The following is a 12763-nucleotide window of genomic DNA, read 5'->3' as shown; positions in this document are numbered from 1 at the left end:
ATGTACATGTATGTATGTGTGTGTGTGATTTATTATTATTTTTTAAACCATCCTTTACCCAATTTTGTGCCACACAGATTTGTATAATCTTGTATTTATTTGCCCTTGGTGTGTGTGAAAAAAAAATGACAAAAACAAATGACTGTGATTGACAATAAAAGTTACTATTATATGTTATCAGAGTTTTTGCATTTTACTTCAAATATTTAAATAAATAAATTTATAAATTAATAACATAATTCAAAATATTTAAGATATTAATTTTTAAAAATGAATAATATAATATATATTTTTATTTGGAGTTTATTAAAATTAAATTTTTTGAAATATAATAATTATATTTAACCTGAATATAACTTCAACTTATAAAGGACTTAAAGGCCTTAACAAGCCTTTATGGCCTATAAAAGGATGATAATGATCTCATAATGCAATGAATTAAACTTAATCATGTACTTAAATGTGATAAAATATTTTTAACATCCATTTATATTAATCTAAATTATGGCTCTTAAATTGTATAATAATACAATATATAAAGATAACTTCATACATAATAATTTTAAATAATCTTTGACATAAATTTCATTAAGTTTGTTCGTTTATAAACGAATATAATTTGTTTTTTTTGTGATAAAAATTAAATTGCAATTAAAGATATATAAAGGGTGGCTCTAAAGTCAGTTAACAAGCCATATTTAGTGTGTGTGTAGGTACAATACAGTACAATACAAATGGTAAATTGAAAACAGAACAATGTTCTCAATATATTTTATTCAAATAAATTGTTAAATGTATTCTTTACAGTGGTAAACTGACTTCTGGACCACCCTAAACATGTCTAATTTTATAGATTTGATACAAATTTAAACACAAAAAAGTAGGAATTTATTATATTTTTAATTTGGCAATTTATTCTACATTATTTAGGATATTTTTTTTTCATTTATTTTTAAATAGAAACATGAAATTTTTAAAACTATTCGGGCAATATTATAATTATTTATCTGGGTGTTCCGTGACCCATTTTATCTACCCTTTAATCCCGTTGTTTACCGTCTGACACCGTAATAAAATTATATTATTATAGATAATTTATTAGATTATTTGCAATTACACAACCTTGACCAATTTTATTTGCCAGCGAAAATCTGCGGATATTAATTTTCTGATCAAATAAATATCTTAAAAATCGCAGTAAATATCAATGTTTAATTGATGAATTTACTTGTTAGCTGTTAAATAAATATTTATTATAATTTATTATTATCATTATTTTGTATTAGGCACGAAGAAGTTTTTTTTTCACTGGGACTTTCCCGTTTTATTTACATAAGGTTGCGCTTGTAAACAGTAATTATCTACTCACAGCTATTATTTATACAGTTGAATATATAATTTATATAGTTGCATGATATTTTTATTATAACTTTTTAAAATCTATTTTAAAAAGTTATAAAAATACAGAAGTAAATTTATAGGAGGAAAGTCTCTGAATATCCAAAAGAACAATTCCAGGCAAAATTTCTAGAAAAATTGTTTGTAAAGAATTCAGTTTATGAGAATATTTTTGATTTCTACACAGGAGTGCTTGTGTAATACTTTTCCAATGATCATAGAATCTTCCCCAGATTAAGATAGAAGTGAGAAGATCAATGGAATCATTGTTCTCTAAAATCCAGCATCTTTATGTATAAAAATTAACTTGTAAACTGTACTTATTTTATTGGTACATGTTCATGGCTTTAGAAAAGAATTGAGGTACCATATTTGTAACTAATCAAACAGCCATTTCATCTCTCTCAAGCTCTACCAGCATCTTCTATAGATTAAATAAAAAACAGAGAGTATATTATAGTAAATTACAAGTTAATTTAAAGTAATTAACTTGGAGTTTCATTACAAAATTTTCACATTTTTTCATGTGGAAAAATTTCAGAAATATCTTGAATATTATGAAAAAAAACAATACTTTGTAATTAAAAATGTAGGTCTAAGAAAATGCAATTGAAACAAGTTCTTGTAAGTAAAAATGACTCATAATTTTATAAATATTATTCTTGCTTATTAATGATTTACAAGCCTAGATAATAGAATAAACATTAAATCCTGTATAACGCAAATATATATTGATAAACATATAAATTAGACGAAGAATTTAGCTCAGATTTATGAGATTTTCATCAAGCTGTATCGAAAATTTCTTACGGTATTGCCACAGATCGAATGGATAAAACCACTGAACACTAGTTGCAGGTTCGGTCCTGACCAACTGGCTGACCTCGTGTAGTTTCTTTGAGTTTTCTTCGCGTGTCTAACAATTGAAAAGCTGCCAATTCCCATAGAAAGCCCTCCCGAGAGGCACTCTCCCCTTGGCAGATCGTTCTTGTGTTGCGTTATCTTATCCCATTATTATAGTGACGCAACCGGAAACTCAAAAGGGAAAGGAATTTTTTCTCAGTGTTTTATTATAAAATTTGTAATAAAACAGTAAGCAAGCGCTGTTTTTTTTTTCTTTCTTTTTTTTCAAATTTTCTTTAGGGGACGTCAGTGACGTGTTATAGAACCATTGAACTACTTTAGACCAGTCTAATCAATGGCTCGAATAAATTGGAACCGATAGAAGAATAGATTCAATTCTAGTCTCGTTCTTCGATTATATGTTATAGAAATTCTAGTGGCTTTGCTTGCTAGCAATAAATTATTTCTTTTGTTCCGGAATGGTCATCAAAGAGGGTGAAGTGACATCTTTAGTCGCGTACGTCCTGTCTACTAGTCTAATTCAGTTTGAGATTGTCAAGTTATTTATTTATGTAAGCAATATTTCTACAATACATCAGGCCAATGTCTTCCTCGAATTCTTTTCCAAAAACTATGACTCTGGTTAACTTAATTTAAGGAATAACAAGAAAGTATGATCGACTCTTGCAGCTAGGAAACAAAATAACCAATTTTTTCGAATTATTTTAATAATTTTAAGTTTTTCTTTGATTATTTTATAAATTTAATTTTGAGTTATTCCTTAAATTGATTATATTTTAACGAATTTTAAATAGAATCTCTCGGTTTGTAGTAAGAAAAATCTTCGTTATCTCAAAGTTTAGGCTCTTTGCAAACGATATTAAGGCAATCTTTTCGGCAAAAATATATTCTATTATTAATAAAAATATTCTAAATTATTTAAGAATCATTCAAACTACTTTCTAAAGGGCCTCTTCGGAAGAGTTTCCTCGAATTTAATATTTAATATAAAATTGGAAGAGGCCTTTCGAAAATATAATCCTGCAACTTTTAAACGATATATTCCCTAAAATAAAGCAAATTTATAATATAATTCCCTAAAAATTTATATAAATTTAAGTTTAAGAATGATTTTAAACCCAGATTACTTTTTAAAACTGGAATTTCTTTCTAAAGATAAACAAATGAACCCAATTTAATCACTTATCAAAAATAGCAACCATTTCAACAAGTAATTTCCATTTTAATGGCCGAAGATTAAATAAAAAAAAAAACAAAGAACTTTATGACAATCTTTTTACTTTTTTATTTATTTTTTCCTACGTATAAAATTAACAGGATGATCTTAATCCTGTATAATTTACTAGAAGAATCCAATACGTGAAATTTCGAATTTGTATAGAAAATTATCTCCTTCAAACGTTTTAATTTGCAAAGTAGATTTTCGAATTAAAACCTGTTAAAATTAGATGACAAAAGTGGAAATATTTAAATATAGAGAAGGAGATTAGATGCAACAGCCGCAGTAAAGAAGCTTAAATGGGATTAATGTACAAGCTAACCTAGGCTACTTGTTTATCACCCAACCGGTCATGTGATGGGGTGGAAAAGTCCATTGGCAAGAAAACAGAGGATCAACTATCGAGAAAAACACAGAAATAAAAAGAAAAATTCAACTGTGTTTTTTTTTTTATTTTATCAAATAAAATAAATTATGAATTTTTTTTTAAGAATTTTCTTAATGAAATTTAATTAATACAAACCGATATGAAATTATTTTATAATATTTAGATTGCCGAAACAATTAATCCCGGAGATATTATTCAATATTTGAAATATATTAAAATGAAATTAAAGAATTTTAAGAATTTTCTAATTAAAAATATTTCTTGAAATTGCTCCAATACAATTGATTATATATATATATATATATAATATAATTCCGGTTTTAACTTCGTTTTCTCAATATTTTGGGTGTAAATTATTAAAATTTAAGTCGAAAAAATATCGTAGAAATTCAAGAAGATATAAAAAAAGTTTCTCGAGAAGTTTTTTCGGATGATTTTTAAATAATTGAGGGGAGGAAAAAATAAATAATAAATAAAAAGATGTAGCATTTTATTATTGTTCGTTATGGATGATGGATGATGCCTTATTATATCCAATGGCAAAACAATCGTTCCTACATCTCTTAATGGGATCGTAGGCGACACCTGGCGATTACCTGTTACCATGACGACAACATCCGAGATCAAACAGAATAAAGAATTGCCATTACTTGCCCACCCTTAAGATAGTTCAGCCAATTTTTGAATTTCCATCGGGGTAAGAAAAAAACTCTTATAAATTAATTTTAAAGTAATACATTTAAAAGGTAAGTGAAATTATTAATAATTTAATTAATTTATTTTTTTAAATAAATTTTATTATATATATTTTTTAAAGAAAAATAAATATATTTGATGGTGTTACTCCTCCGCATCTCGTGAAAGATTATCGGCGCCAGACGTAATTATATTCGACTCGAATTACTACAAATAAATCCGAGTGAATCGGGGAAAAAACAGTAGAAGGAGGTAAAGTAAATGTGCCCGAGGTGTTTCGTCTTTTTTTCCTTTTTTATTCCCCTTTTTTTTATGGTCGAAGGTTGAGGGAAAAAAATGATGAAATATTTTGGATTCACTTTATCGGATTTGAACTCATTTTCTAACATAACCCGCTTGTTAAATCGTCCTTGTGATCCTTCCAGTTTAGCAGTAATGAGAATCTTTTTCGGTAAGTTTATCAATTTTTCACTATCTTTTAACTTTCTTTTCCACTTCTCATTGATATTTTATCTCATAAATTTTAATTATTTTAAATTTTATCAATTTTAAACTTTCGTTTCTCCAGCTTGAAACTCGGCATATTGTTAAGTTATTCTGAAATTAAATCAGATACTTTAAACCATTTGAAATAAAAAAATGAATATTTTAAAAGTTTTCTTTTTAATTTTTAAATTGATTTACCTTTAATATAAATATAATTAGGGAAGCGACATCAGCATCTTGCTCATACCATCTTGATGATCTCGATTGTTTTTAGAGGGGTGGCCCAAGAGTCAGTTAACCTATATATATATTATAGGATTATTTTAAGAGCATCTACATGTTAGCATTCGTTACGGTTAACCGACTTTTGGTTCATCCTATAGTAAAAAACTCTGTAACAGTTTGAAATTGTCTGAAAAAAATTGGAAATAAAATAAACTTAAAAAATAATTTTTTAAAGAATAACGAAGAAATATATAATGGTAAATAGTAACGAATGTTTTTTCCTTCCTTCTTTCTTATATTTTCTCATAAAAAAAAAGGCACTTAATTCTAAGTAACGTCCATATCTTCGGATGATAATTCATACAGAAACATTCAGGAAGTTGCTATTTTTTTAAGAGTAGCATTATTGAATTTGGCATGTTTGTTATTGAATTTAATCTCGCGTAATGCAACCGTCTATCCTATAGGGCTATGTAATATGGATAAATGCAACTTCTCTACTGAACACGGAAATCTTTGACTTCATCTAGGTGGTGGCACCTTCATATGATACAACTTAATCTTAAAAGGAAAAATATATATATAGGCCTATAGCAATTTATCTTTATTTATAATTTATATGATAATATTACCATAGAAAAGTCTATAGATTTGTGTTAATTTAGAAAAAAAAATAAATTTATAAGCTAATTTATTAAATCTAATTTAATTTAAACCGTATAAAAATAAATTACAGATTCTCTCTTTAAATTAAACTTGTAGTAATTTTTTTTAATTAGTTTTAACTAATGTAATTTATATTAAAAAATAGTTTAAATGGTACTTAATAATAGACTTAAATTGTATATAATTATATCAAAGTGGAATTTTATAATAAATTATTGTAAATATTTCAGGAATCGTAATGATTTTAGACATTCCAGACGAACGAGGTTTGTCCATTGCAGATTCGAGATGGGGTGATCCATTGAAATGTCGATTTCCAATGTTCGATTCGATCTCTCCTTTACCATTAAAATGGATGTGCATGGTCTATTTACTCATGCTAACAGGTAAATGGGCACCTAAATACTGTCTAAAATGGCATATAATATATTTCCATTTATCAAAATATTTATACGAAGTAAAGTTTATTAATAATTCTGTTGCCTCGAGGGTACGAAATTGAAGCGAGTAATGCTTCTATCGGAAAGATTTGGGGTTCGATTTCTGCCTGAAGCAAGCTACACTCATCGTCATTCCTGGTGTTGTGCTCTTTACTAAATCCAAGTTTCACAGGCAACAATTAGTTATACTTACATTTTACTGGATGAGATTTTAATTAAAATTCTTCTTTCTTTACTTAGGAGCATTTGGGATTATGATTGGAGCCTTCTATAAATTAAGTTGCCTTCTATTTTTGATACCTTACTGGTATTTATTCCTCTTGGATAAGACTCGATGGAATAATCATTCGTATCTCTACGGATGGTTAGGATTTCTTTTATTTCTTAGCGATGCTAACAAATGCTGGTGAATAATTATATATTATTTATTTAAAAAAAAAATATAGCAAGATAATTCGTAATTACATAATAATTTTTTTCCTTAGGAGTTTTGACGGTTGGTGGAACCTTAAACATAATCATACTCACGTCCCATTATGGAATTACACACTTCTAAGAGGGCAGGTAGGGCTATAATTATAATTAATTAACAGGAAAAATGGTCGGTAAGAAACTTTCTTATGTATTTTGAAATTAAAATTGTGTAATTTTTCTTAAAATTCACGTTGTAAAGATTACGTGCGAATGATTAATTATAAACGAATCACGACATTTAGCCTTAACATCTGCGAAAAATTAGAATTTTGTCTCCTTGAATTTTAATAATTCGATATTTTTGTAATAAAATTCACTAAATATTTTAAATATTTCATAGATTTTTTTGGTATATTTTATCGCTGGATTGAAAAAAATGGATAAAGATTGGGTCCAAGGCCACTCTATGCCTTATTTATCCACCCATTGGGTATTTAATGTATTCAAGTAAGAAAATTTATAAATTTATTACTTCTTATAACCTAAAATATTAGTTTTTTTAATGACATAAACCTTAAGAATGATGTAAATTTTATATATAATTGCATTAAAACATATTTAAACCAATTATTTTCATGTAAAAAAAATATTTTAAAAAATCCAATATTTTATTTTATTTTATTTATTTTCAAGATTTGTTTTAACAGAAGATCAAATCGATAAATTTATTGTACATTGGGGAGGATTTATATTTGATCTTACTATTGGATTTTTTCTTTTCTTCGATCAAAGCCGTCCTTTAGGACTGATTTTCTGTCTTACTTTTAATTTAATGAACTCGCAGATCTTTCAAATAGGTAATTATAATCGTTAAACATAAAATTTCATAATAAAAAATATAATTTTATGTACCGAAACGACGTCGTAAAACGTAATTACATGTAATTTCTAGGAATGTTTCCTTACATGATGATCGCTTCCATACCCATTTTCTATCCGTGTGATTGGCCGAAAACATTTTTGGATAAAATGCCCCAATGGTTTAAGTATATAACACTACATAAACAACTCCCAAATTACAACCAAAACTGCATCTATGCTATAAATGAGGTAGGAAGAGCGTAAAATTCCCTACACTAATCCATTTCCGCGTAAAATCTGCGCCATATTTTTTTTTCTTTTACAGAAAACACCAAAAAAATGCGCAAAGAAGAAGGAAAATTTCAAAATAAAATTTCAGCATAAGATAGTGACTGGCGGAGTTTGCTTATTTTTTCTAATTCAAGGATTTTTACCATATTCCCATTGGTTAACTAAAGGATATAACACGTGGACTCAAGGCCTTTACGGTTACTCCTGGGATATGATGATACATAATTGGAAATTCGTCCATACGAAGATAACAGTAATCAATAGGAAAACAAATGATTATCTGTACATCGATCCGGAGGTTAGACATTTACTAGTACGTTTTTCGAACGTGAGATGGTGCTACGTGGCTGGTTATTTCTGTATTTATTATATTCTTTCAGGCCTGGACCGACAGCTGGAGATGGCCGAGACACGCGGACATGGTCAAGCAATTTGCTAATTGCATACAACAACGCATACATCAATTGTACAACATCTCGGATATCGAGATGTATATCGATGTTTGGATGTCTCTGAATGGAAGATTTACTCAGAGGTGTGATTTATTAGCGAATTGCCACCCATAAAACACCGAAAAAAAATACATTTTATTATTATTTTTTCTGTTATTTTTTTTTTCTTTTAGGATATACGATCCAACGGTCGATATTTTGAGAGCCGATTGGTCCCCTTTTCGTGAAGTTACTTGGGTTCTTCCACTCTTAACTGAGCTTTCCGACTGGAGAAATAAATTAATTGAAACGGAAAATCATCTATTCGATCAATCTGAATATTTGGATGTAGTTTTTGTGGCAGATTTTCCAGGCAAGATCACAATATAAACGATTTTTTCCTCCCTACGTTCTCTAAATAAATAAATAAATAAAAACGCAATTGAAATTCTGTTGTAAACATAATTTTTTGAATATATTTTTTAAGGTTTCTATTTAATAAATTACGTGGAAGAAGATTTAGGTAATACAACTCTACAAATTCTTAAAGGTGAAGTAGCTGTGGAATTCCCAAATGGAAACAAAGTCCATCTTACTGAATCAGATATATTACAAGTACGATATATTATTGTTCGAATTTTTTTCCTTTTCAGTCATTTTTTTTCTGCATTTAAAATCCGTGATGTAAATAAATAAATAATTCTCTCTTTTTTTCAGATGCCAGTTGGAGAATTTCACAAAGTGATACCTTTGAAACACAGTCCTGTATGCTATATGTATATCTATATCAACACTACTCAAATGCAATTGGATGACGAATGGAAGAGAAGCTTGATCGATCGAAGTAATTGATTTAAAGTCATAAAAATATCGATTATTAATTGATTCGAACGTGTAAAACACTTTTTTTATCCTCAGAGTGTGTAAAAATACACTTGTATATCCTCAGAATGTGCAAAAAATACACTTTTCTACCCTCATAATCTGTAAAAATACATTTTTCTACCCTCATAATATGTAAAAATACACTTTTCTACCCTCATAATCTGTAAAAATACACTTTTCTACCCTCATAATCTGTAAAAATACACTTTTCTACCCTCATAATATGTAAAAATACACTTTTCTACCCTCATAATATGTAAAAATACACTTTTCTATCCTCATAATTTGAAAAAATACACATTTCTACCCCCAAAGTATGCAAAAAACACATTTTCTCATTTAAAATTTACATATAAGTGTTTTTCTTTATAGATTTTAGTAAATTCCACGGAATTAATCCTCAAAGAAAAATGGAATATTTTAAACAGAAAGAGGAACAGGAATTAAAATTATCAAAGTCATCATCCATGAACATTTATAAAAATATAATGCGGAATAAATATTTGATGTGGAAAAGAAGGCAAGAAATTTAAGAATTAATCGAGATTATTTAATAACACTTATGGGAAAATTTGTTTTGGTTTTAGAACAAGTTTTAGGAATGAATTATGTTTGAAAATGAGGTTTTACTGTACTATCTTGTCAAAAGTATTGATGTGATACAGAAATTAAATGATAAATATATATTTTTTTTCAGATGCCTGCAAAACATTTGGTGTTAAAAACTATTTTTGTTGTACTTCTTTAAATACNTATTTGAAATTCTTGCTTAAACTACGATTAAAAGTATAATTTAACGAATGTTTAAGAAATTCTTTTGATATTATTTTTGTAAACATTCCTCTTTTTTTTTTATTGATATTAAAGCAAATTATGCGTAAGAATTATATTTTATTCCAATTGAAAATATTACATGAATACCAAAAGAATTTATTAAAAAATTATTTATTTATTTTTAAATTAATGTAATTTTCAATCTCTTCTTTACACTCCATTTACGGTAAATAAAACAGTTTTATTAATTAATCTTTTAAATCTGCTACTATTTAGGTCCTCTTATATAATTTGGGGCCTCCATAAGCTTAAATTCTACCCTATTCTCGCCGTAATCACCCGCTCCATTATCAATTCTTCGCTCTTTTTATGGCAAATAAATCCATCAAAACCGAAATTATTCTCAAAATTATATTTTGGATTGGTTCCAAAATGCTCTTTGATCATGTAATTTCCTCTTTTCTGTTATATTATAATTAGAAATCTTAAGTCTTTTGTCACGGTAAGGCATTAATAAATCTCTTTTAAACTTAATTAGTTCGAAGTGAAGGATTTTAAAATTAGTACAAATGAATGAGACTTAGGTAACAAATCCTTTTTTCCTTCTATAAAAAATATATATAATACATTTTATATTAAATACTCTATAAATTAATAAAAAAAAATTCTTTATTTTGTATAAAATATATGAAAAAATAAGCTTTTTAATCATTAAAAATGTTTAGATTTAATAAAAGTAATTGATAAGACGTTTGATGGCGTGGAGCAATACGAGGATCTTCAGGATACGTTTGAAGGACTTCAGGATTTTTGAAGGATTTTCGGTTTTTAGAACAAACTATAAAAATTGATCAATCTTTAAGCTTTAAGCAATCTAAAAACTAATGCTTTTTTGATAAATAAAGAAGTAGAAAAGTTTCGCAACCGAAATGCTAATAGTGACATCAATATAAAAGAAAGATGAGGAAGGACACTGCCAAGGCAATCAGAAGCTGTCAGTCGATATCTTGCAGCATCCTTTGCCTGCACGTCACGTGTCGGTGACGAATAGATGACACAAGACACGACTTAAAGATAACCATTCAGAAAAAGCTTTACATTTCAAAGAAATATCAAGATATCACTCTCTAATTTTTGTTCGTTTCTTCAAGAATATTTCTAATCATTCATTAGTTTCAATGTAAAAATGAACACTAATAGACTTTTTATGTAAGAAAATATTGTCCATTCATCAAATAAATATTCTGTTGATATCAATATTGGCCTTAAGGCCTCATTCTATCAGGGTTTAGGGCCTCACGCTTTAAATATATTATTATTAGATAACAAGAAAGGCCTCTTATACCTTGGAGCCTCAATGCAACCTTACACCCTCGAACAATGCTGTATTTTATAATCTGCTTAAGAGGGAAAAAACCCTAAAAGATTTCTGAGGCCCACGAAAAGATTTAATAAATAAATAAAATAATATTTTAGTTGTTTGTTTTTCATTTTAAAATGATTTTTATAAACGAGTTTATTTGTAAAATTTCAAGCTAAATAATATTAAATTTACAAAGCGCCCGTTTAGGGGTGGGGTGTAAGAAGCGATTATAATGGGAAAATATAATGTTTTAAGCTCAATTTTAGAGAGGAATTGGTGATTTTATCTCCGTGCGAGATATCCCTATCAAATTTTCAAATAGTATTATGACATTTGGATTCTCTGGAGGTCTTCCCAATCGAAAAATAGGTTTTGTCAATCGCATTAACCAGATGACGGAGTATGAGGTTGGGTAGAAATCTCCTTGTGTGTGTTATGTGGTAATTGCGTGAAACAAGCTTCCCCCGTATCTGATGCTGTAACTGCAGGACACATCTTGATTATGTGCAAAAGCCTTATCAATATTCCAATTGGATTAGTTAGAGAATTGCACATTTGCTTAACAATATAATACTTTGTTAAACAGTTACGTTGTGTAAATTTATAAGCTTCTATACTAATTTTACGTGTAAAATAATTAAGAGAATTATTATAATTTGCAAAAAACAATAAAATACAACCATTGACACTAAATCGAAGAATGCGAAACAATAAAATGTATCTAAAATAATGAAATTAATACATAAGTTTGAAGAGTGATTTGGTGATAAAAATGGTTTTTTCGGGGGTAATTCAGAGATATGTGGAAAATCCCATTTGCTAGCATTGATTGGCGCTATATAAGGGTGACGCTACATAGACGGGCGTTATATCGAAATTTGACCTTAGTGTAATTATAATTTAAATAAAAAATTGTTTATATGAACCAGTTAATTTGAAATATAATTGATTTATTCACCAAGCGACAGATGGATTTTAGTCAAGCAGAACGAGAGAATTAAGAGGTTTTCTTACATTAAACAGGCAGTTGTATCCATTCACGTGTTCTTATCTGACGTAAGAAATAATAAATAAGAAATAATTTTAATCTGTATAATAATTTACGTATTCTTTTACCTTTTAATTAATTTTTCAGCGTATTTTTCTTCATTTATCCATCTTAAAAATTTGTTCCGTACATTCAAAGAATTGTTAATGTAACAAGTTATTTTAATTTTTCGTAAGATTACTTACATATATAGTAAAAAGAAGAAGGTTTCTCTCATTAATTATGAATGTCATTAGCTGCTCACGAAGCAACAGAAGATTTATAAAGTCATCCAGAACGAGAGCATTCAGATGATATGGTAATGGAATCTATAA

General features: G+C 27.8%; 1 protein-coding gene across 1 annotated transcript; it reads left to right on the top strand.

The window, feature by feature from the left end:
- The first annotated feature begins 4694 nt into the window (after positions 1 to 4694).
- On the top strand, positions 4695 to 9797 carry LOC111628100 (vitamin K-dependent gamma-carboxylase-like). Its single transcript, XM_023371822.1, has 13 exons — positions 4695 to 5016; positions 6173 to 6328; positions 6623 to 6788; positions 6868 to 6946; positions 7197 to 7303; positions 7490 to 7653; positions 7749 to 7906; positions 7983 to 8246; positions 8329 to 8483; positions 8574 to 8752; positions 8867 to 8994; positions 9097 to 9223; positions 9637 to 9797. The coding sequence occupies exons 1-13, from the start codon at positions 4902 to 4904 to the stop codon at positions 9795 to 9797; spliced, it is 1959 nt and encodes a 652-aa protein (XP_023227590.1). The 5' UTR covers positions 4695 to 4901.
- Positions 9798 to 12763: the final 2966 nt, after the last annotated feature.

This window comes from Centruroides sculpturatus, unplaced genomic scaffold (genome assembly GCF_000671375.1).
Source record: "Centruroides sculpturatus isolate CEXI.00-Female unplaced genomic scaffold, Cexi_2.0 scaffold430, whole genome shotgun sequence".
In the NCBI taxonomy this organism is placed as follows: Eukaryota; Metazoa; Arthropoda; class Arachnida; order Scorpiones; family Buthidae; genus Centruroides; species Centruroides sculpturatus.
Note: the sequence above shows the minus strand (reverse complement) of the source record. Positions and strands in the feature narration are given on the sequence as shown.

Bases quoted from the DNA above. Each gene is read 5' to 3' on its own strand.
- LOC111628100 (XM_023371822.1), top strand. From the start codon at position 4,902: ATGATGAAATATTTTGGATTCACTTTATCGGATTTGAACTCATTTTCT. The intron at 5,017-6,172 runs GTAAGTTTATCA...TAAATATTTCAG, and splicing joins AGTAATGAGAATCTTTTTCG to GAATCGTAATGATTTTAGAC. The intron at 8,753-8,866 runs GCAAGATCACAA...ATATTTTTTAAG, and splicing joins TTTTGTGGCAGATTTTCCAG to GTTTCTATTTAATAAATTAC.